General features: G+C 38.9%; 1 protein-coding gene across 3 annotated transcripts; it reads left to right on the forward strand.

The window, feature by feature from the left end:
• The first annotated feature begins 337 nt into the window (after positions 1–337).
• On the forward strand, positions 338–22,533 carry NUDT12 (nudix hydrolase 12). Of its 3 annotated transcripts, XM_060761870.2 has the most exons (8): positions 346–414; positions 4,148–4,291; positions 6,067–6,275; positions 7,315–7,913; positions 8,806–8,973; positions 15,337–15,450; positions 19,575–19,774; positions 21,006–22,533. In XM_060761870.2, exons 3-8 carry the CDS (start codon positions 6,070–6,072, stop codon positions 21,114–21,116), a joined length of 1,398 nt encoding a protein of 465 aa, XP_060617853.2. In that variant the 5' UTR covers positions 346–414; positions 4,148–4,291; positions 6,067–6,069; the 3' UTR covers positions 21,117–22,533. The 3 variants fall into 3 exon arrangements, with proteins under 3 accessions (XP_060617855.2, XP_060617853.2, XP_060617854.2); XM_060761872.2 differs by lacking the exon at positions 4,148–4,291 and having other exon boundaries at positions 338–414; XM_060761871.2 differs by lacking the exons at positions 346–414; positions 4,148–4,291 and adding an exon at positions 4,826–5,198.
• The last annotated feature ends 1,385 nt before the right edge of the window (positions 22,534–23,918 follow it).

Genomic DNA, 23,918 nt, shown 5'->3' on the forward strand with positions numbered 1-23,918 from the left:
GGGGAAAAGGAAGGGGCCTGAGGCTGTTAGGAATGGTGGGAGTTGAAGTCCAAAACCTCTGGAGGGCCCAAGTTTGCCCAGGCCTGAGTGACTGAGGCACCCACATAACTAAAGTCTGTTACTATTATTCTCAAGTAATTTTATACATTTGAAACAGATGACAGCCCTGCAGATACACAAACATGAGCTCAACTCCTGTTTTGTTTGGAAGGGCACAGTTCTCCACAAGAAAAAGCCACTGGGGAAACAGGAAAGGCCTAAAGCCTGTTTTTTCCTGAAAGTAGGCCCTTTGGGCGAACTACAATTCCCAGGATGCCTTTCTCCTCCGCCAAGCTGAGGGGTGGAGCGTCCAAGAGAACCCGGAAGTGTCGGCGGATTGCTGGAGGCGAGGTGATTTCCTGGGCCAGGAATTAGGTAACTGGTTTTTTCAGCGCCTCTTCTCTCTCTTCCAAGGTGCAGACGGCTTCCTCTTGATCCCAGAGGCCACCTTCTCTCAATTTCTGCATTTAGACGCATTGGAGGCTTTGTTGAGCTGTCTTGCTTGGTCTTTGGTCCCGACAGTTTCCTATTCTGTCACTCAACCCGAAGTCAGCAGGAACAGCAAGGATATTGTATTGTCGAAAGCTTTCATGACCGGAATCACTGGGTTGTTGTAGGTTTTTCAAACTATATGGCCATGTTCTAGGAGCATTCTCTCCTGACGTTTCGCCTGCATCTATGGCAAGCATAGAGGTCTGAGGATGCTTGCTATAGATGCAGGCGAAACGTCAGGAGAGAATGCTTCTAGAACATGGCCATATAGCCCGAAACAACAGACCTCACAATCTCTGAGGATGCTTGCCATAGATGCAGCCCAAAACAACAGACCTCACAATCCCAACAGATCTCACAACCTCTGAGGATGCTTGCCATAGATGCAGGCGAAACGTCAGGAGAGAATGCTTCTAGAACATGGCCATATAGCCTGAAACAACAGACCTCACAACCTCTGAGGATGCTTGCCATAGATTCAAGCGAAAAGTCAGGAGAGAATGCTTCTAGAACATGGCCATATAGCCTGAAACAACAGACCTTGCAACCTCTGAGGATGCTTGTCATAGATGCAGGCGAAACATCAGGAGAGAATGCTTCTAGGACATGGCCATATAGCCTGAAAGAACAGACCTCACAACCTCTGAGGATGCTTGTCATAGATGCAGGCGAAACATCAGAAGAGAATGCTTCTAGGACATGGCCATATAGCCCGAAACAACAGACCTCACAACCTCTGAGGATGCTTGCCATAGATGCAGGTGAAACGTCAGGAGAGAATGCTTCTAGAACATGGCCATATAGCCCAAAACAACAGACCTCACAACCCCAACAGATCTCACAACCTCTGAGGATGCTTGCATAGATGCAGGCAAAACGTCAGGAGAGAATGCTTCTAGAACATGGCCATATCGCCCGAAAAACCTACAACAACCCAGCAAGGATATTACCAAAGAGTGGGTGGTATGTGAGAAAAGAAGACAGAGATGTAGTAATGCTTTCAAATAAACAGAGTAATACAGGTTGAGGTTCCCTTTTTTGAAATGCTTGGAACCAAAAGTGTTTTAGAGTTTGGAATATTTACATATACTGAGGCCCCTTCCACACAGCTGAGTAAAATTCCACAATATCTGCTTTGAACTGGAATGTATGGCAGTGTGGACTCAGATAACCCAGTTCAAAGCAAATATTGTGGGATTTTCTGCCTTAGTATCCTGGGTTATTTGGCTGTGTGGAAGGACCCTAAGAAATCTCCTGAGAATTGCAGTTTGAGTACCACTTTACCTGCCATGGCTGGAGCCCCCGGTGGCGAGGTGGTTAAACCCCTTTGCCGGCAGGTTACAGATTCGACAGGTTGCAGATTCGACAGGTTGCAGATTCGAATCGGGGAAGAGTGTGGATAAGGTCCCTCTATCAGCTCCAGCTCCCCATTGCACGGACATGAGAGAAGCCTCCCACAAGGATGGTAAAACATCAAAACATCTGGGCGTCCCCTGGGCAACGTCCTTGTAGACAGCCAATTCTCTCACACCAGAAGCGACTTGCAGTTTCTCAAGTCACTCCTGACATGACAAAAAAACTGCCATGGATCAAAACTATGGAATCCCTAGAGTTGTAGTTTTACAAGGTCTTTCTCCTTCTCTGCTCATGATGACTAGTACCTCACCAAACTACAGTCCCCATGATTTCATTTCAGGTGGTGTCAAACAGCATTAATTCTACAGTGTAGATGCAGCCTTAGAGTTGGGAGCCCAATGCCAAACATGACATTTCAGTTATGTTTCATATACACATGGCTTCGGGGGGAGGGGGGGGAATTTATACACACTGTTTTTAATAAGGTTGTGCATGAAACAAATTTTAGGTAACAATGCTTTGGGAAAGTAAAAGTATCACTCAGCTATCCAGGATTTTGAAGTCTTTCAGATTTTAATTTCTTTCATGCACAACCTTATTGTTGTATAAAACTGCATTCAGATTATATGTATAAGATGTATATGAAATATTTACCATATTTATACCCCGCCCTACTTGCCCCATAGAGGACTTAAGGCGGCTTACATACATAGGCAGCAATTCGATGCCATATGGACATACATAGTAAAATAAACATATACATTAAAACAATCATTAAAAACATAACAAAACTTAAAACCTTCAATACAAATAAACTTCATGGTTTGACTTGGGTCCCATCTCCAAGATATCCCATTTTGTACAAATATGCAAATACAAGATTTCCGCAATCCAACAAACAAAAAATCCAGCATAATTCTGGCCCCAAGTACATTGGATGGAGGATCTTAAGCCTTTAGTACATTCTGATATAAACGTGTTTGAGTCTTAAGAGCTATTTGCGCTGTGTGACAGCAATAATACAGGATGAGCTATAAATCATGTAGCCCTTCTGATGTTGCTAGATTGTAATTCCCATCAGTCCTCATCAGTGTTAATGAATGCTGATGATGTATTGTCAAAGGCTTTCATGGCCAGAATCACTAGTTTGTTGAGTTTTCCAGACTATATGGCCATGTTCCAGAAGCATTCTCTCCTGACGTTTCGCCTGTATCTAAGGCAGGCATCCTCAGAGGTTGTGAGGTCAGGAGAAAATAGTACTGGAACCTGGACATACAGCTTGGAAAACTCACAACAGACTAATAATAATAATAATAAAAAACTTTATTTATATCCCAACCTATCTCCCTGAAGATGAATTATGGGAGATGAAGTCCAACAGCATCTGGAGGGCTGCATGATTCCCATCCTGCCTGAACCAGATAATAGACAGTGCAATCCTATACATCTTTACTCAGAAACAAGCACCTGTGAATTTAGTGCTATTCACTGCTAATTAATGAAGGTTTTATGTTCATATTCTGGGCAGTTCTAAGTACAAGCAGATAGCAGACTTCATGCCTCAAAGTGAAAACACTGTGTGTGGAAATATTTGCCTAGGTATTGTATTGGAAAATGGCCTATTAGATCACTCTTATAACAAAGAGTGGATTTGCTGTAGAATTAATGCAATTTGGCAGCACTTTTAAGAGCCATGGCTCAGTGCTATAGAATCCTGGGACCTGTATTTTTGTAAGCCACCAACACATTTTGGCAGAGAAGATGAAAGACCTTTAAACTACAGCTCCCATTATTCCATATTATAGAACCATGTAAGGAGCCCCTGGTGGCACAATGGATTAAACCACTGAGCTGCTGAACTTGCTGACTGAAAGGTCGGTGGTTGAGATCTGGAGAGCAAGGTGAACTCCCACTGTTAGCCCCAGATTTTGCTAACCTAGCAGTTCGAAAACATTCAAACGTGAGTAAATCAATAGGTACCACTCTGGCGGGAAGGTATTGGCGCCCCATGCTGTCATGCCAGCCATATGACCTTGGAGGTGTCTATGGATAACATCGAATCTTCGGCTAAGAAATGGAGATGATCACAGACCCCCAGAGTCAGACATGACTAGACAAGTCAGGGGAAAACCTTTACCTTTTTTACTGAACCATGACAACTAAAGTGATGCCAAGCTGCCTTAATTCTACAAATGCACTCACTACAAGATCCTAGTCCAGATTAACATGGCTGTGTCTTTGAATTCTTTTTGTCATCAAGTGGAATTTCAACGTATGGTGACCCTAGAAATGAGAGGTCACCAAAAGAGCAAACCATGAACAACCTTGCAAAACATCCTGCAAGCCTTGCTCAGGGCCTGTTACTGAATCATCAGACCATTTGTAGTGTGGAGGGCTGCATCAAGTAAGCATTATACGTCCATACCTACGTATATCCTCTCTCTCTCTCTCTCTCTCTCTCTCTCTTTGACAATGTACAAGGGGGTATCCTCAGTGGTATCACACTTGTGACCCTCCAGGTGTTTTAGACTTCAGCTCCCATAATTCCTGCCAATTGGGCAAGCTGGCTAGTGCGTCTGGCTCAAACATTTGAAGGGCAATATGTTTGACATCTCTGCCAGTCCTTAGTGTCCCATTCAAAACCTAAGCCATAGTTTAAAACTGCATTGTATGGCCAATGTAGACTCATATAATGGAGTTCAGTACAGTTACACTGCATTACATGGTCTACATTGACCATGTAATGCAATTTTAAACTGCAATATATATGGCAATATAGATGGGGCCCTACTCTCTCTCCAGTTGTCATGTTCTGGCAGGGACTGCTATAGCTTCTTAACAGTAAGGAGGAGAGACAACAGGGAAGCAAATCAAAATTAGATAACTTGCTCCTCATGGCCCAGGAAGGAAAGCAAATGGAAGTACACTCACAGAGTGTACCTTCCTGTTTTTCTCCTTGAAGCTACACTGGTTGAATTCTCTCTTTGGCTTCTCTCTGCACTAGTAAGCAGTGACGCTGACAGCAGAGGGGCGTGACAGCTATTGGGTGAAAGGCTTTGAACATTACGCAAAGGGTTGCAGAATAGAACTTTGCACTCTGTCCTGAAAGTGACATACAAGGCAGATAAACCACCCTAAAGCATGCGTATGTTGTTAAAGAGATTCCAGCGATTGTATCCTATGTGTGATAGCAGTCGTTTTCCTGGAGTCAATGTGGGTCAAGCTAGACATTGTCAAAAATCCTTGTGTGTATTCTGGGTTTTCCGACATCAATGTGATTTCCTCAGAGACACGTGCCTGAGTTTTGCAAAGTAAGCTTGTAATAATCTTTCATAAAATATAAAAATGCTCCAATGCAATTTGTTTTATTCTGTTGTGTTTAATGTGTTTTATCTGGATTGCTATATTTTATGATGCTCCTATTTGTGTTTTGTTTTATTTATTTATTGTTTTGTTTTATGTTTTGTGGACATTTTGTCCCATATGTAAGCTGCCTCGAGTCCCTTCGGGGAGATGATGGTGGGGTGTAATAATAAAGTTGCTATTATTATTATTATTATTATTATTATTATTATTATTATTATTATGTGAGAAAAAAGCATTTGCTATAAGCAAAAACCTTCACTACTCAAGGTATAACAACTTGCAAGTATGTTCAAAGTACTTCTATTTTGACCTAGTCCTTTCTAGAAAGATTGATCTCTGATAACTTAAAACATCTTTTATGCTAGTTTTTTGAGCCACCTCTACCTGTTATATACTTACTTACTTACTTACTTACTTAGGCAATCCGTTGTTGGCCGAGTAGGATAGTCTTCCAGGATGAGAATTCTTGTGAGTCTGTAGGTGGCTGTGGAGCCCTATTCTTGATCTGCATCTTCTTCCGCAGTGAGGGCATTGGTTTCCAGGTGGAAGGCGGTCCTGGTCGGGGTTGGCTTGACGCGCCTTCCTCTTGGCACATTTTTCTCTTTCACCCTCCATTCATGCCTCTTCAAATTCTCCAGCACTGCTGGTCACAGCTGACCTCCAGCTGGAGCGCTCAAGGGCCAGGGCTTCCCAGTTCTCAGTGTCTATGCCAGAGTTTTTAAGGTTGGCTTTGAGCCCATCTTTAAATTTAGATTTAAAGATGACCTGTTATATACTAATAACATTTTAAGCTCTGTGTTTTTATCCACACAGATAATGGCAGATATCCAAAGGAATCCAAAACAACGATTGATTTCTGAGCTTCACAATTTAGCTGCTACGGGAGACAAGGCCAGGCTTGTGGCCCTGCTCAGTCATTCTCCATCCCTTATCAATGAAACTGCGAAGAATGGTTGGACAGCATTGATGTTTGCTGCTAGAAATGGGCACTTTGACATTGTACAGGTTCTTCTAGAGAAAGGGTAATTAAAATAGAAAATTAATTGTTCCTTGTATGCCATATTAAAAGTTACAACAGAATGATTGTATCGGGGTACCTGTCTTTCCCTATATTCACAATTCTAATAGACTTATGCAGACGCTGAACTTCAACGCTAAAATAAAAAAATGAATGTAAACATAAAGTCATGTCTTTTTATATCTCAGACTCTTTTACTCTAGGAATAAACAATATATAATTATCATTTTGCAAACCAGGGAAACAAAGGGTGACATCCATTAACCTATGAACTATCCGTTTTAATGTGTGACACACTTGTAATATGGGTTCTTTTCTAAAGATAATTAGCAGATAGCAAATATTCATGCTAGACTATACTGTTAATTCAATTACTGACTATTCAGTTTGTGATGGGGTAGCACTTAGGATCAAGTACTAGTTACACTTACATATACGTAAATAGATAAGTATTAGGATTGAGATATAGTGGTGTTTATTGGCCAGTTCTGTACATATTTAGAAGTAAATCATGCTGAACATTGGATTGCAGCCCTAAGCATACAATTGAACAGTTTAATTGTATAGTAAAGGAAGTGGGGACCCCTGCTGTCTTCAAAGTTGCATCATTTTTCTCCAGTAGCTCAGTTTGCAACTCCAAAGCAGCTTTGCCAGACAAGCATGAGTTCTACAAACCGTTTGTTCTCCATCTGTTTCAGTTTGATTTTGCCCATTGTGTTACACTTAATGACTCTTTGTGGATTTGGCTCAGTGAAAGAAAGCATTAATGTTGGAACAAGAAACACATGGTAATTAGAACAAAAAATCTTGATTTTCTTCATGGCTTGCAAGCAATATTTGCAGTAGTTCAGCAACCCCTAGCTGGGAGCCATGTGTGCTTTATTCAGCTGACATTCTCATTCCGGATAGGCTGTGAGGTGGCTTAGAGAAGTTGTTTTTTGAACTATAAGCCCCAAAATCCCCAGATCACATGACAAGCGATAATGTTGGTGGGACACTTAAACTTGAAAACATTGTTAATTTTATAATTTGCATTTTAAAAGGTGTGACAAGTCCATATCCAATGCATCAAACCAGACTGCACTGGACATCGCTCAATTTTGGGGTTATAAGAACATAGCTAACTTGTTAGCTAATATGAAGCCTGGACTGGAACCATTCTTCCTGAACAGTGAAGCCAGAGAGCATGAAAACTATTTTTGCAGGACCTTTCTGGATAGGAAAAGTGAGAAGAGGACAGATGCTAAATGGCTAAATGCAAAACAGAAGCTGCCAACTACAGTATATGTTCTTTTTTCAAATTTAAGTCCATTGGTTGTATCAGAGCAAGATGAAGAAGATAATTTCCAATCTCCAAAAGCTAAACTTTTTCGGCTTCACTATAAAGATGTCAAAGAATTCCTGGAGCACACTGAAACCATCACACTGATTTTTCTTGGAGTAGAACTTGAACTGAGAGGTAGATCTCTTCCAACTGTGAATGGGCAAAATTCTAATGAAGGTGAAGATGATGGGCTAGTTGCTTGGTTTTCTCTCAGTTTAGATGCTACTTCTGCTGACAAGTTTGTACAGAAACATCAGAGTTGTTATTTCCTTCAGCCACCAATGCCTGCATTGCTGCAATTGTCTGAAAATGAAGCTGGTGAGTACTTGAACATTTCTTTTTACTGACATGTTGTCACCTAAGATGATTACAACAGGGATTCAATTAAATTAAACGAGACAAAGAGATAAAAACATATTTTTGATTCAGAAATCTGATTTAGCAAGATTTAATATTCCTTTGTATTTCCTTTATGGTTTTGTACAGGTTACCTGGGCAACTTCATATCAAAGCCCTAAGTTATGGTCTGGGCACTACTTCTCATTATTATTATTTTATATTTTAGAGTTGCTTCACCGGGAGTGGGAGGAGAATATAATGATTTATCACGGAACTGCACATTTCAGATATTTTTCTCCTCCTCCTCCTCCTCCTCCTCCTCCTCCTCCTCCTCCTCCTCCTCCTTCTCCTCCTCCTTCTCCTTCTTCTAGAAATGGCATTCTAGAAATGGCTGACCTGAGTCACCTTTGTGGGGAGAATGGTGGGGTAGAAATTAATGAAATAAACAAATAAATAAATTTTCCCAACTCTTTTTCTCTGGGGAGTTCTGGCAGCACCTAAATTGTTGAACTTTCTCCCACAAGACAAAATATAAGCTTTTCCCCTGTTCTGCTTTAGATTGATACCAAAGTCTGTCATGTTCTATCACTCTTGTAGTGGATAAATGTTTTGCTGTTCATATACCTTTCAGATTTTGTCCCATTGTTCTTTGAGTTTTATGTGCAGTTTTAATGTTTAATGTACAGTGTAATATTATTCATTGCCCTGAGTGCCTGCTAGCGGAAAGGTACAATTTTATAAACAGTATCTTTTTCAAAATCATAAATCAGTTACATTAAGTTTTATGGAAAACTGGAAAGTTGATGTTGTAATAATTCTTTGGTGTCAGAAAACCCTCACAGATTTATGGTTTGTTGTGGTCATTTTTAAGGAGTCGTTGCCCAAGCTAGATCTGTTTTAGCATGGGACAGCCGATATCAGTTTTGTCCAACGTGTGGCAGTGCAACCAAATTAGAAGATGGAGGCTACAAGAAATCTTGCTTGATGGAAGATTGTGCCAGTCATAAAGGGGTTCACAATACATGCTACCCAAGAGTTGGTAAGATCACTTTCATGGTTGTTCTCTCTAACAGCAAGGAAAATTAAGCATAATTCACTTATAATGTGCAGCCTGAAATTATTATCTATCTTTTTCTTTTGTTACATTGTTCTACAAATAATGCTTACAGGTCTGAAATAGCAAAACCGCAGGTTGTGCTTGAAACATATGTTTTTATCTGTTTTCAGTGGACATTGACAGATGTTGTGTGTGAAATGTGATCTAAGTCAGACTCCATCCTCGTCGTTTCATGTGTTACATTTGTATAAAGAAAAACCAAGATGTCTGGTGAACCTTGGCTTCATGTAGATGAGCTGTCGGGTGATGCTCACAGTTTATTCACATCACCAGTAATCACTTCCTTTACCTGGCATCCAAATCTAAGATGCTGGTTTGTTGATCCCAAGACAGGGCAGTTATTCTTGTTCACCTAGTGATCTGGGACTGTTTCAAAGGCAGGGTCCAAAATCCCAGGTTCAGATGACATAAAACTTCTGGCTTGTTCATCTACTTACAAAGAGAGAGCGAGTGAGCTATAGTCATTAGGCTTGAGGACTGCAAACAGTCTGAACACAACTGCTGCGCTTCATTACATAATAGAAATGTAATGTAATACATGGGCCCTCAAGAGAACCCATGTACAGCACATCTTTAAAGCACAAAGGAGATACCAGTGCAATACAGATGTGCATAATTTCAGTATGTAATTGTTCTATTAGACCAGAGGGAGTGCATGCATGCAGCCATAAAGTTGTTTTTGCAGTCTCCTAAAGCTCCCTGCACCACAATTCCCCCTTCCCAGAAAATATTGGTAGCCCAGATCTCTTCACATTAGAAATGAACAACAGTCAACCGTGATAGGGCATTGGAGGTGGTGCTTTAACTTTTAAAAACTCAAATAGAAAATAATTGTCTGTAGTGAGCTAAAGTTGGGGTGAAGAAAAACACAACATCCCAGTTTAGGGGGTGGGAGCAGGGATACATAGGTATGAAGCCCTCCAGCATGCTGTGTCGGTCTGTTGAGCTTTTGTCCTACCCTGAGATTCCACACTAGATGTGCCTTGCCTTATTTATTATATTTTATTATTTGTTCCAGGGATTTTTTTAAATAAAAAGACTGTGATCTGTTCTTTTTATGCCTTCACAGCTTTTTACAAACTTCTAGTCTGAGGTTGTCTGCACATTGCTTTATTGTCACAAAACTTCCTTTCCCCCTCTTTCTTATTGTATATCATAGGCCTTTCCATTTTCTTTCTTTTGGTTTGATATTTTATCTTCCAGAGTTTGGCTTATGTCTTAGTTGTTCAGGTTTTACAGAGACGTATGCAGAAAGTGGTTCTTAAATCTTCACAAGCTGAAACAAAGGAAAGAATTGTGGGGATAAGATGTAGATCGCTGAGCCAACAGTTGGTGTTTCTAGTGGCATTTCTTTAAAAAAGCTAGGAGTCAGCAGGATTTGAAACTCCTGCTGGATGCCTTTCAGCATATGTATTTTCCACAGGTCATCAGTCTTTGGAACTTACTTACCTAATAGGATTGTCATATCCGTCATTTTGACAGCAAGGAAACAGTCAGTATAAAATGAAAAGCCAAATGAAAGTACTGGATATACAGCTGGAAGGCTGAATATCAAAGTGTGAAGAAATTGGGTTGCCAAGTCAATACTAAAAAAGTGGTGCCCAATTTGTTAAATGCATGAGCTCAGAGAGATGTCATCGCCACACTTTCCATTGCATTACTTCACTATTCCTTTTGCGCCCCTTCTTTTCCTTCCATGCTCCCATCTCCCAATTTAGACTGACAGAGTCCTGTTTGTTGTAATGGCAGAACAAAGAAAATTCACAAAAAGAGAGAGTGGGAAGGCCTAGCACTTGCAGCTTTTGCTGAACAATACAATGATTTTAATAAAGTACGTTAAGACCTGGAAATGCTGTAAAAAAAAAGGCAAAGCAATATGGAAATATTGGGGAATGACAGGAAAGTTTGAGAAAGAAAGAGGGGAAAAAAGCAAATATAGCAAGAGCAAGTCAAGGATGAGGGAAAACAAATCAGGAGGAAAAGAGAAGGCAGAAGCATATAGCATAAAAGCAGAATATGGAATGGGAGGAAAGCAGGAAAAAGCACTACAGTGCTACTGAAATTTCTTTCCTTAAAATAGAATTTTATAGTTCAAAGTTCTGTAGGAAGTGCTGCAGGATCGTGCTTTAAATAGCCCTCATGCTTTCTAGCATTCTCACAATTGCAAAAGGAATGTAATTTGCTAGTTTCTTCGCAAAGGGGTTTGTGATTTAAGTAAGTTCCTTTTCTCTTCAAGAAGGTCTTCAAAAATAGCAGTTTTCTTATACTATTTGCAATGTAGGGCTTATGGTGCACAATAATCACATATTGCATTTTTACTTTTTAAAAAGTAGCATTTTCTAAAGTGGAAATAATTTTTTTGGTCAAAATAATATTTTTACACATAAATATAATGTTATGTCCAGAAAATACTGTTTTCTGTGCAGAAAATGCTATTTCTCAGATAGAAAATGCAGTTTTCTGCATAAAATCTTGTTGCTGAAAATTTGTGTAGAACATGTTTTCAAAACATTGCTCTTATTTGGGTTTTCCAATGCTCAGGAAATATGGGTTATTGTGGGGTTGTTTTTTTTTTACAATTTTTAAAAAATATGTTTAACCTTTTCAGAAATCCCTGCATTTCAATGCTTATATGGTAGATAAATTAACAAAATAAAAATAAAAGTTGGGGTGAGATAAAATTAGCTGCCATGATCTGAAAAAGCAGTTATAAATACAGGGTTAGTCAAAATGCATAGGCCAATAAGCCATTCAATTGAATGGCTTATTGGCCTATGCATTTTGACTAACCCTGTACAATGCTTTCTAGCAGAGGGCCAAAAAAACAAAAAAACAACAAAGGCATTCTCAACCAATCTTACTAGAAAATAATGCATTCTGGATATGGTGTTATCTGTGTTAAAGAACAGTTTGTGCTGCAAGTCTCTTCTGTTGTGAGAGACTGTGCTCTGGACCATGCTCTGACTTATGAGAAGCACTGCTTGAATATCAAGCAAAAAGTGGCTGCTAGAAATAATATCATGTGAAATCTGACTGGCACAACCTGGCATCACAACGAGACACAGTGAAGACACCTGCTCTTGCACTTTGCTACTCTGCTGCTGAATGCACATGCCCAGTGTGGAATACATTGCACCACATTAAAACTGTGGATGTGGCTCTTAATGAGACATGCTGCATTATCACAGGATACCTACGCCCTACATTGCTTGAGAAATTTTACTGTTTAGCCGGTATTGCACTACCTGACAATCGCCGGGAAGTAGCAGCCTGTAATGAAAGGACCAAGGCATTGAGATCTCCGACCCATCCTCTGTTCCGATATCAGCTAGCAAGCCAATGCCTTGAATCAAAAATAGTTTCCTAAGATCTAAAGAGACACGTGCAGAAACACCTCAGCAAGCTAGAGTCCAAAAGTAGCAGGTTAAAACCTGAAACCTCAATCAGTAGCAGACAGGCCTGTAGCGAGAGGGGGGGGGGGTTAGGGGTTCAACCCCCCCCCCCCTGAAATGTTTCAGGTTAAAAAAAATAAACCTGGTTTACTCATGAATTTTAACTGGTTAACCAAATCCCCATGCTAAGTCTATGAGACGCAAAAAATTAAGAGTCCCTCCAGAACTGCAAGCACTATCTCAAGCAAATATTGACAATTTATTCACACTGTCATTACTTGCAGCAAATGCCGATGTAGCGAAGCAACCAAGTTGGGGGGGGGGGGATTGTTGAATGCTCTCATTAAGGAGGCCAGACTTGGTGGAGGTGGTTGACAGGGGCGGAGATGCAGGCTATTGAAAGCTGTTCTGCCCCCTGCTCGCTGCGCCACGATTTGAGCATTATTAGGCTGAGTCTTTTATAGGAAAATTCTGTTGATGTAGTCCCAAAGTTGTAAATTAATGATAGACGTCTTCCATCCTGGATCCATCCCAGTTTCCTGGCCAGATGTTGATCTTCTTGATTGGTGTTGATCTTCTGTTGACTTCCTTCTTAACATAAGGAATGTTGCAAACATTTCCTTTATCCCTGTCCCAGTTCTTATCAGGGTTTCTCATTAGCAAGTCCAGCAAGCAGGTAGTTAGTCATTGCAGGCCTTAATATTATACTGGTGATTCCAAAATTATTAGCTCCATCCATACATCCTTCCATTCTTCCATTCATTCCCACACATCATTTTAAATTCACATTTATCAAATTTGCACATTGAATTTCTTATTACAGCTGTGCTCTTTGCTTCAATGTGAGCTAGGAGGCAGGTTTCAACGCTCCCCCCCCCCGAAATTTTCAAAACCCCTCCCGAAATTTTCAACCCTCCCTGAATTTTTTTTCTGGCTACGGCCCTGGTAGCAAATACCAGATGAGAAACTACCCCCTGAGCACATAGAAGACTGGGCAACCTGGAAGGTGCTGAACAGAATGCTCTCTGGTACCACGAGATGTAGAACTAATCTTAAGAAATAGAGCTACAAAGTGAAGTCCACAACATTCGAGTGTGGAGAAGAGCAAACTACAGACCACTTACTACAATGCAGTCTGAGTACTGCCATGTGCACAAAGGAAGTCCTTACAGAGATACCAGAGGCACTCGATGTGGCCAGGTTCTGGTAAAAGGAAATTTAGTATAATGCCAAGTTTTTAACTTCGTTTGTCATTTTTCTATACGTTATAACTGTATTCTCAATTTGCTTCTGACACAATAAATAAATAAATATCATTTTTTGCAATAAAAACAGATTTTTCATGTAACCTTTTCCCTCACTCACGCACATGTTTCCAGAACCCAAAGTTTTTGGAATATTGTAAATGTTTTTAGTGTGTTTTTGAATACTTAATTTTCAAAAACACAATAAAAATTCCATAGCGCCAGTTCTTTTACTAATTTTACTACTAATTTCAGTGCTAATTTCATTCAGTCATGTTTTACTACATAGAAACATCAAATCAAGTTGTGAAAAAAGTGCACATGATCGAGCAAATCTGAAGTCATGTTTTTGGATTTAAAATGCAAAATACATTTTTAGATGCTTTTATGACCCTCAATTTTGCAGACCTGTTAATTGGTGTTCTTCGCATAAAACATCTAGTGTGGGTTTCAGGAAACTATCTTTTTTGTATGTGAAAAATTGTGGATTGTATTCAAAAGCTAGTTTTTATTCAAAATAATGCTGTTTCCAAGAGGTTTTTTGTGGGAGAGTTACAAAAGTCAAGGGTTTTTTGCAGATTCATTTTGAGAAACTACCAATTTCTGCATATATATATATATATATATATATATATATTAGGTAAGATCTTTCACACAAAAACATTGCATATAAAAAAGGTACAATTTTAATGCAAGATTGCTAGGAGAAAATTGCACAAAATTCTAAGTTTTGCATCAAGTACCACATGTTTTTGCATGAAATGTTTGGGTGTTTTGTTGGATTAAAAAAACCCCACAGTTTCTGTCCAAACATATTTATGTCTGCCCAGGATAATTTTGTGAAATGGTTTGAGATAGAGATAGAGATATGGCTGGACTTACACTTAAAAAATATACCTCTTCGGACTTAAAACCAAATTCAACTTAAGAACAAACCGACTAAACCCATCTTGTTTATAACTTGTGGACTACCTGTAATTTAAGCAACAATCTAATCTAAGCTATGCCTGGAGAGGATTGGATCTACTAGAGAATTTTAATGATTATTATAAACCTACTCCTGGTGAAAAACGTTAGAGATGCTTGTCCTCATGTAAACAGGGAAAGTGTAAAGTGTAAAGGAATACCAAAAATGCTAAAGAGGGAAGGAAAGACTAAAGAACAATGTTGCAGGCAGGATATAGATAGGATGAAACAGATTTGAAAGAAGCTAAGTCATCCGTGTCTTCAAACTCTATAATGTTTGGAAAGAAATATGTTCCACTGGTTTATTAATCTTCGACTATAGGAGTTAAAGGGAAGGTTTTTTTCCTGATTAAGTCACTGTTTTCTGTTGACTGTGTAACTAGGTCACCTTTTCCAGTATTTTTAGCAAAAGCAGGCTGTCGTTCCAGGTAATTTATCTCCTGAGTTTTCACTTTTGGTCTATGTAAGTATATTTTGCAAGGCACCTGTGTTACAAAAATAGGCGAATAAGTATCTTTAAAGAACTTGCAATAAGATTACTAGCTATGGAGCTTTTAGAGAATTGGATTTCAGGCTTTTAAGGGAGATAAGAATGTTAAATGAGAATGAGTGCATTTACTACTCTTTGTTGCTATCTTTTGGAAGTGTTAAATATGAATCCATTTCTTTAACCCGTATTCTAGATCCTGTTGTGATAATGCAAGTTATTCATCCAGATGGTAACCATTGTCTTTTGGGAAGGAAGAATACATTTCCCCAAGGTCTGTTTAGTTGCCTTGCTGGATTTGTAGAGCCTGGTGAGTTTTCTTTGTTCAAGTTATACAACATTTCCACCACCCCCTCCCCCTCCCCCTCCCCCCAGGTTTCTATTTGCCCTTTGATATCTAAATAATAGTTTGAACTTTGACCAGGATAAAGCGTACAATAATTGTTGAATCTGTTTTCACTGTTAATATATTTTTCTCTGGCAAAGCACCTCTGAGTATTCCCTGCCAAAATAATTCATGACATTCATGGGGTTACTGAAAGTTGTCAGCCAACTTGAAGATATATACATGCATGCATATAATTTTGCATTACATTTCAAAGTATCTAATAGGACCTCTGTTTCCAGAAGTGAGTTTATGATATTGACTCATTCTCTCTTTCACCAGATCTCTATTACTATTCTAACACTATCATCTTGAAGACTGTTTTGTACTGCTTTCTGTATTTTCTTTTCTCTCATGATTGATCTTCTTAGCTCTGAAAGACATAGTGTGGATGCTCATGGCTCTAGAATCTAGCAACGTCTTAAGCATGGCATTTTCAAAAGTACTTTCTCTGGAAGTTTCTCTGAGAGCAGTTACATGGCTCTCCCATCTTGTAAGCTTGCAGTTTCATAGAATCATAGAATTGTAGAGTTGGAAGAGACCTTGTGGGCCATCCAGTCTAACCCTCTGCCAAGAAGCAGGGAAATCACGTTCAAAGCACCCCTGACAAATGGTCATCCAGCTTCTGCTTAAAAGCCTCCAAAGAAGGAGCCTCCACCACACTTTGAGGCAGAGAATTCCACTGCTGAATAGTTCTTACAGTCAGGAAGTTCTTCCTAATGTTCAGATGGAATCCCCTTTCCTGAACATTAGGAAGAACTTCCTGACTGTAAGAACTGTTCACCAGTGGAATTCTCTGCCTCGAAGTGTGGTGGACGCTCCTTCTTTGGAGGCTTTTAAGCAGAGGCTGGATGACCATTTGTCAGGGGTGCTTTGAACCTGCATCATAGTCTCCAGGGCAGCGGAAAATAAGCTTGCTCCCTCCCCCCTATGACTTCCCCTCACATATTTATACATGGCTATCATATATCCTATCAGCCTTTTCTTCTTCAGGCTAAACATTCCCAGCTTTTTAATCCACTCCTCATAGGGCTTGTTCTCCAGACCCTTGATCATTTTAGTTGCCCTCCTCTGGACACATTCCAGCTTGTCAACATCTCCCTTAAATGTGCGGTGCCCAGTTTCTCAAGTCACTTCTTTTTTAAAAGCTGAATCTCCTTTAAGTCTTTCACATCCAATATGCTTTAGAAGGAAGAAGAAAGTAGGTGCAATGCAGCTTTTATTATACTCCCTAGGAACCTGTGTACAGAGACACACTGCCTCTGATTCTGGGAGATGGTATGTAGTTATTCTGTCTAGTAGCCATTGCTGGTTGTTGTTCTTATTATTTTGCTTTATGTAAATTCCGCCTTTCTCCGAATAATGGGACTCGAGCTGCTTACATTGTATTAAAAACAATGTAAGTTAAACTCACTATAAATATATGATTTAAAACAATTAAATAATTTGGAAAGGAAAAGATAAAATTACTAAAATGTTCCATCCTTGTTGCAGTCCTCAAATCTCATATTAAAACTTCCCAGGTTGACAATCTTATGAATTTCCCAATTTAAGCTAAACTTTGTATGAAAAGGTGCTTCTCTTTATCTGTCTTGGATTACCCAGCATTTCACTCTAGTGCAGTGGTTCTCAACCTGTGGGTCCCCAGATGTTTTGGCCTACAACTCCCAGAAATCCCAGCTAGTTTATCAGCTGTTAGGATTTCTGGGAGTTGAAGGCCAAAACATTTAGAGACCCACAGGTTGAGAACCACTGCTCTAGTGCATGTGTAGATGTTTTTATGTTCATGTATTATGAGGAGGAAAAAATTAAAAAATCTTTTCCCTGTCTACCATCTCCTTTTACTTGCCTCAAACTCCTGATCATTTTGGCAGACATTCACTGCATGTTTTCCATTTCAAGATAGAAGTGAAACATTGTATCAGACTTTTTTCTTTGTTCTCAATCATAATATTAGCACAGATGATACCATTTCTTTGTGGGCCATTGGATTCAGGACTGCTGTTGCCTGTTGCTAGCAGTAGCTTTTGGGATAATCTTTCTAAAACCAGATCCTGTGATAAGATCCTTCTCTTAGACCAGTGGTTCTCAAGCTTCCCAATGCCATGACCCTTTAATACAGTTCCTCATGTTGTGGTGACCCCCAATCATAAAATTATTTGTGTGGCTACTTCATAACTGTAATTTTGCTACTGTTATGAATCATAATGTAAATGTCTGATATGCAGGATGTATTTTCATTGTTATTTCTCTTTCTCCCTGGGATTTGGCCATGGAGGGGCACTCCACCCCTCTCTAAGTCCTGCCCTCCCCCCAGCCCTCCCCCTCCGTAGACCCCTCTCTCTCCCTCATCTTCCCACCTCCTCTTCCTCTTCCCTCTTGGCTCCAAAGCAAGCCTCACCTCCATCACTCCCTTCTCTTCCTCCTAAAATGGCAGAGGAGGCAGGGCTGAGTGACATCACCACCTCCCTCCGGAGAAGAGGCCTCTGGGAAGTGAAGGGGGTGGAAAAAAGTTACTGGTTTCTCGTTTCCTAAGATCATCAGAAATATGTGTTTTCCAATGGTCTTAGGCAACCCTTGTGAAGGGTCATGACCCACAGGTTGAGAATTGCTGTCTTAGACAGAGAGTGTGACTGGTAGAAGGCCACAGTATAAATTACACGTATGTTTTTTTGCTCTTAATATCTAAGATTCCCTGTGGGTTTGAATGTAATTTAAAGATCTTCTAAAAACATAACAAAAAGTATTTCAGAATTTGCAGCTAGAGCTACAATTCTCAAAGTATTTTTCAACCCTTGTTTACTGTACTGAAACTAAAGGTGTTTATGTACTTCGAACAGCAAAGATACTCATTGTCAAGCTGATGAAAAGCGATGCCAAGATAATTGAAATGGAGGTTCTAAATCTATAACATCAAACTAGTAATTGAAAGTGTACTGCAGTCTCTAATTAAGATCAGCATCCATTTGTACAGGGTTTGTACATTTCATTCTAAGACAAAACTTCTTTAGGTGTTTCTGAAGTATTAAGAGTTTATTCAGAATAGTTTTAGGACCAGTTCCTGAAAGTGAGTCGAATTGAAAGTACAGCCCAAACATCCTGCTGTTGTTGGCTGAAGTGGATTAGAGCAGTACAATGGTGGGATAGTCGAGTGCCTGTAAATGCCAAATTGAAGTGACATTCCCATTAAGCAGCTGGAAAGTTACAGCTTGTAGCTGTCTCGCTGGAGTTTGCTGGGGGAAAGCCCTGAATAGGGTGCTCCAGAAATGAAGAAGAACCCACTTTGAATCTTCTTGAATCTTTCCCCCAAATGGCACTAATCTACAGAGAACTATAATTCCACTTCTTCTGTGTCCCATTTTGGATTGGCAATTTATAGCGATTTTGAAAAGTCAGCATTTGACAGCAGTGAGCTAAGTTCTGGAATTTAGCTGGGCCTTTGAGGTAAGTGAACACAGTAAAAATGGATGGTAGTATCCTATAGTACTATTTTAAACAAAAGATTTGAAGGTATTTTTATATTTAAGAAGTCATTGAAAGGCTGCAAAGAGATGTGGTAAAAAGTGAAGCCCACAAAAACACTAGCTGGTGTAGCCTTAATAAATTGATTTCTTAATTACTTTGATGCATTTGTAGTCCACTTTCCAAATTTGCAGGTTTAACTTTTGAGTATTTTGATTGTTCAAATATTTGATTAATATGTTCTCTCTAGGAACCTCTATGTCTTCCAGGACAATTCTCTGGTCCACTTTTGCCAGAATTTGACCCTAGAGTTACCATAGAGGACCAAAGATTCCTAGGAGAAGTGTTTTTTTATTTGTGTTTTTTTTCCATTTATACCAGGGTTCTGTGACCCTAAACCACAAATGTGAATGGCTTACTGTATTGCCTTCTTTTCTTTGTTACATTTCTCACCTATTATCCAAATTGTGGCTATCTTGGGAGATTGTTGAAGATAGCTTCAAATATTTTGAGGTGTTTTACCACATTGAATGCCATTTTTGCAAGGGAGCTTTCCCAGTGAACAGTTTTTCCCTTTCTTTGATTAGGTGAGACAATTGAAAATGCTGTTCGAAGAGAAGTAGAAGAGGAAAGTGGAGTTAAAGTAGGCCATGTTCGATATGTCTCCTGTCAACCATGGCCGATGCCCTCCTCCCTAATGATTGGGTGCATAGCAGCTGCAGTGTCTACAGAAATTAAAGTTGACAACATTGAACTAGAAGATGCCCGCTGGTTCAGTAGAGAACAGGTAAAGTTCAATTTAATTTCCTTTTCTTATTGATTGCCCTCTGACTATATTGGTTAGGGCATGCAATATGGATGTGCTTTTTCAGGCAGATAAATGAGTCCTCGTACTCTTCCTATTGTACAACATTACACTGAAATTGAAAATTATGTGTTACTAAAAGAATTGGTATAGGCAATTCATCCTCAACTGAGCCTAAAGATGTTGCCAAAATATTGTATGGATACATTCCAAAGCAAGCTTTCCGAACCGTCAGCTTTCTTGTATTAGCCATTCTCTAATGCAGAGAGAAAATTAGATTAAGTAATAATATTTTATAAGAACACATTCCATAGAAGTATCCATGTTTTTAGGTTTTGAATGTATAATTTCATGTTGCGTATTTTCCTTTACTTATGTCTATTGAAAAACAAAACTTCATATGCAGATATAAATTGTTAGGCCCACAACAAAACAAATCTGGAGTAAAATAAACATTTTCATGTTTTCAGGAAAATGTCATTATACCTTCAGTCTGTGGTTTCTGACCCAAAATTTAGGAATCATTTCCCAAACCTTGCAGAAATAGTAATAGTTATAACAATGGTTCCCAACCAGTGGTCCCCAAAAATGAAAATATGGTCCGCTACCTCACCGTTTCTACACCATTGCTTCAAAATCACATAGCAATGAGAGCAACTGGTCTCGCAAAACCCTCTTATAGTGCCGAGGCAATGTCGGGAGCGGGGAGGCTGACTACCCACAAAAAATTACTATTACCACATCAGCTGTAGATTATTAAATTAAATACGTTTTTGTTTTTTTGTTTTTTGTGGATGAGCAGATGGCGACTATTGGATGGCATATGCCCTGTATCAGAAATTAGAGCTGATGTGGTCTATCCAATGCAATTTTCTGAATCAGCATCCCAAATAACCAAACCAAATCTAAGGTCGACCAAAAACTGATTCATAACCCTTTTGGTACCAATGTTGGAGCATGGTCCCTGTTCAAAGTGGTCCCTGGTCAAAAAAGGTTGGGGACCACTGGTTTATAAAGTACATAAGAACAAGCTAATGTATGTATAACACTTGTATAGGCTGCCATGTTGCACTTCTCTAATGAAATACATGTAGGCACTAATCTTTGTAAAGGTTTCACATTATAAACTATTAAATCTGATGAACTGCACATTGAGCTGAAATATTCCCGTGTTTGTGTTAATCTGTTTGCATACTGTTTTTATATATTTCAGGTCATTGAACTTCTCAATAAAAGGAATAAGGGGGCTTTTGTTGTGCCACCACAACAAGCCATTGCTCACCAGTTGATAAAGCACTGGATTGGAACAAGTGCCAATCTTTAAATCAAGCAAGTTGATTAACCACAGCTGTATCTGCGCTTATATTTTTTAAATTAAATTATATATTATTAATTACCCATTGTTGTTTTTTCAAACTCCGGATCTGATACTGCTTATATTTGGGAGAACAGTGGGAGAAAAATGGAAGTGAAGAAAAAAAAAGAATCAAACAAGTCATAGAACTAACTGATTTACTTCAGCCTCACCTTTTATAGATTTCAGGGCATTTATGCAGATGCACAGATAGAATACAGATACAAGACATTTCTGAAAATGCACGGATAGAATACATCCTATTTCCCCCTTTTTGGGATCCAAGAAGGGGGAAAGTATCATGCCCATTTGATTAATTCATTCAGATCTGTTTGTTCTTGATGTTATTCTTGCTTAGAACAGATTTTAACTTTCTCAGACTTTCTTTCTCATAGCTGAAATGATGCCATCTAAAAGCTTTCAGCTGTTCTAAACTGATAAAACTATGCTTTCTCTTATCTGAAAAATCATTACAAAGAATCAGTGGTTTTACGTATTGCAGCAGACCCTTAAAATTGGCACATGGATACCTATATTTCAGACATTTTTATTATTTTTAAAAAGAAGCATTACGATAGATACTGAGAAGAGCAGCATGTAATCAGCAGAGTATCCTCTCCGGGATCTCTGCTATAAGCTAGTGTTCTAAGACTTCCGTATCAGCCATATGCTGCTCTAAAAGCCACTTTGAAGTGATTACTCAAAGGACAGTGCCTTGGGATTGTTCTGAACAGAGAATAACACACTGTTACATCCTATTATTTGTGGAGCTGGAGTTCGGGCCGTATATACACAGCACTGATGAGTAATATGACTTAGAAGCAATAAGCTCCCTCTTGTGATTGCACAGGTATGTAATAGTTTAAACTCGCTAGAGATCTGGCCTACATGGAGAAGAATGATAACAATTCAATAACACTTTTCTGTATAATAGTCCTAACAGTGAGAATACAGAATGCATCATGTTGTTTCCATATTTGCCTCCTTTTTCTGAAAATGGAATTGTAGCAAATTATTCACCACTACTGTGTAATTTAAAGTTTACACTTATGATTTTTTCCTTGTTACATTCTGTAGTTTGATGGTGTTTTGTTTCACACTGCACTGTTATATAATTGCAGTACATTGCAAAATCACAGCATTTATTGATCACTTTAAGAAGATGTGGTTTTAAATGAATTGTTTTAATAATGGTAATGTTTTAATATTTTTATTTGTTGGTTTTAAAATTGTATATTTTTAAAGGTTGTGAGTCACTCTGGGACTCAGTCCCTGAGAGAAAAGAGGGATACAAATAAATAGATGCTCTATTCTGCCATTCTGGAGTTGGATTATGTTAGTCAAAGAAGTGTACCTCACCCAGTGGCAAGTGCCCCCCCCCCCAAAATTAGACAACATATTTAAAATGTTAAGTAGCTTGAAAATATAATAGGAGTTCCAATATTATTACTGTATACAACTAACATGTTTTAATAAAGCAAATAATAAAAATTGATAGTACTTTATACTTAAGAATATAATAAATCTGAAAAAAAATAATTCTGATTCAGGTTATTTGAGACTGACACATACATTGTATAGGCTCGGATCTTCACTGTTTTTTATAAAACCTCATTGATAGCCTTATAGTTGTGAATGGATCTCCTTTGTCTCTTGGCAACCACTATTTTTAGACCACCACTGACCTCACCCCTGGCTTCTCACTCCTGACCTCCCTCTGTAAATAGAGTAAATCTGCAGAGAAGCTGGAACTGTGTTCAAGAGAGCGCAGTCAGTTTCGCACAATTGGAAATCCTGCCCTATCAAAATTCATGAAGTCATAGACTTTGTTCAGTCAAACATTGGTACAGCTCCTTTGCAAACCCTCTCTATGAACACTGAAAGTTAACAGGTGGAAGAGATGGAGTTGAAGCACACATCCCTAATTCCCTATATTTGATTGGAAACCAGATGTCTGAATAAGGCTGCTCGGAAACTTGTATTAAACAAAATTCTGGATTTATTCAACACTTACTGTTACGCACGGCATCTTGACATCCTCAACTAATAAATATACATCATAAGTTTTTTTATTGCATATTTATATTGGGAAAGATTTGGGACTAGCACATATCTTACTATCTGAATTTTGGCTATATCTGCTGAAATCCAGAATTCTAGGAGTATCTGAAGTGTTTTGAAAAAGAACATAAGAAGCTGACTTATTCTGAGTCATACCATTGGTCCATGTACTCTAGTAGTAGTAATCATGACTACTTTCAGCTCTCCAGGATTTCTTCCTAGTAAGGAGTATACTCAGACCTACTACATCACCTTCAGTCCAAGGAAACGGCCTTGGTTCTTATGGACTGGATGAGGTTGAACAAAATTGAAATTCAATCCAGACAAAACAGAAAGTGTATAAGCAAAGCTTCTAGCAATTGGGACATTTGGAGCATGTGGATCTTTCAGCTTTAGATAATATTTCAAGAATTTATCTCATCTCATCATTCAGTTACTATGGAATATTTAAATGACATAACTTCAAAACAATTCCATCACATATGATGGCTAACATACACACTCATTTTTCAATAAGCGCTTTTTTTTTTTTACATTTTTCTGACTTTAGCACTAGCTGCTCAAGTAACAACAAGTCATAGTTGAAATTTCTCTAAGCTGCTTTTCTTACCTGTTCTACTTTACTTAGAAGTCTCATTGAACTCATTGGGAATCATTCTTAGTCTTAACCAACAGTTTCGTTTTCCAGCACATTCATTTATTTTTCATTTG

This window comes from Anolis sagrei, chromosome 2, assembly GCF_037176765.1.
Source record: "Anolis sagrei isolate rAnoSag1 chromosome 2, rAnoSag1.mat, whole genome shotgun sequence".
Lineage (NCBI taxonomy): Eukaryota > Metazoa > Chordata > Lepidosauria > Squamata > Dactyloidae > Anolis > Anolis sagrei.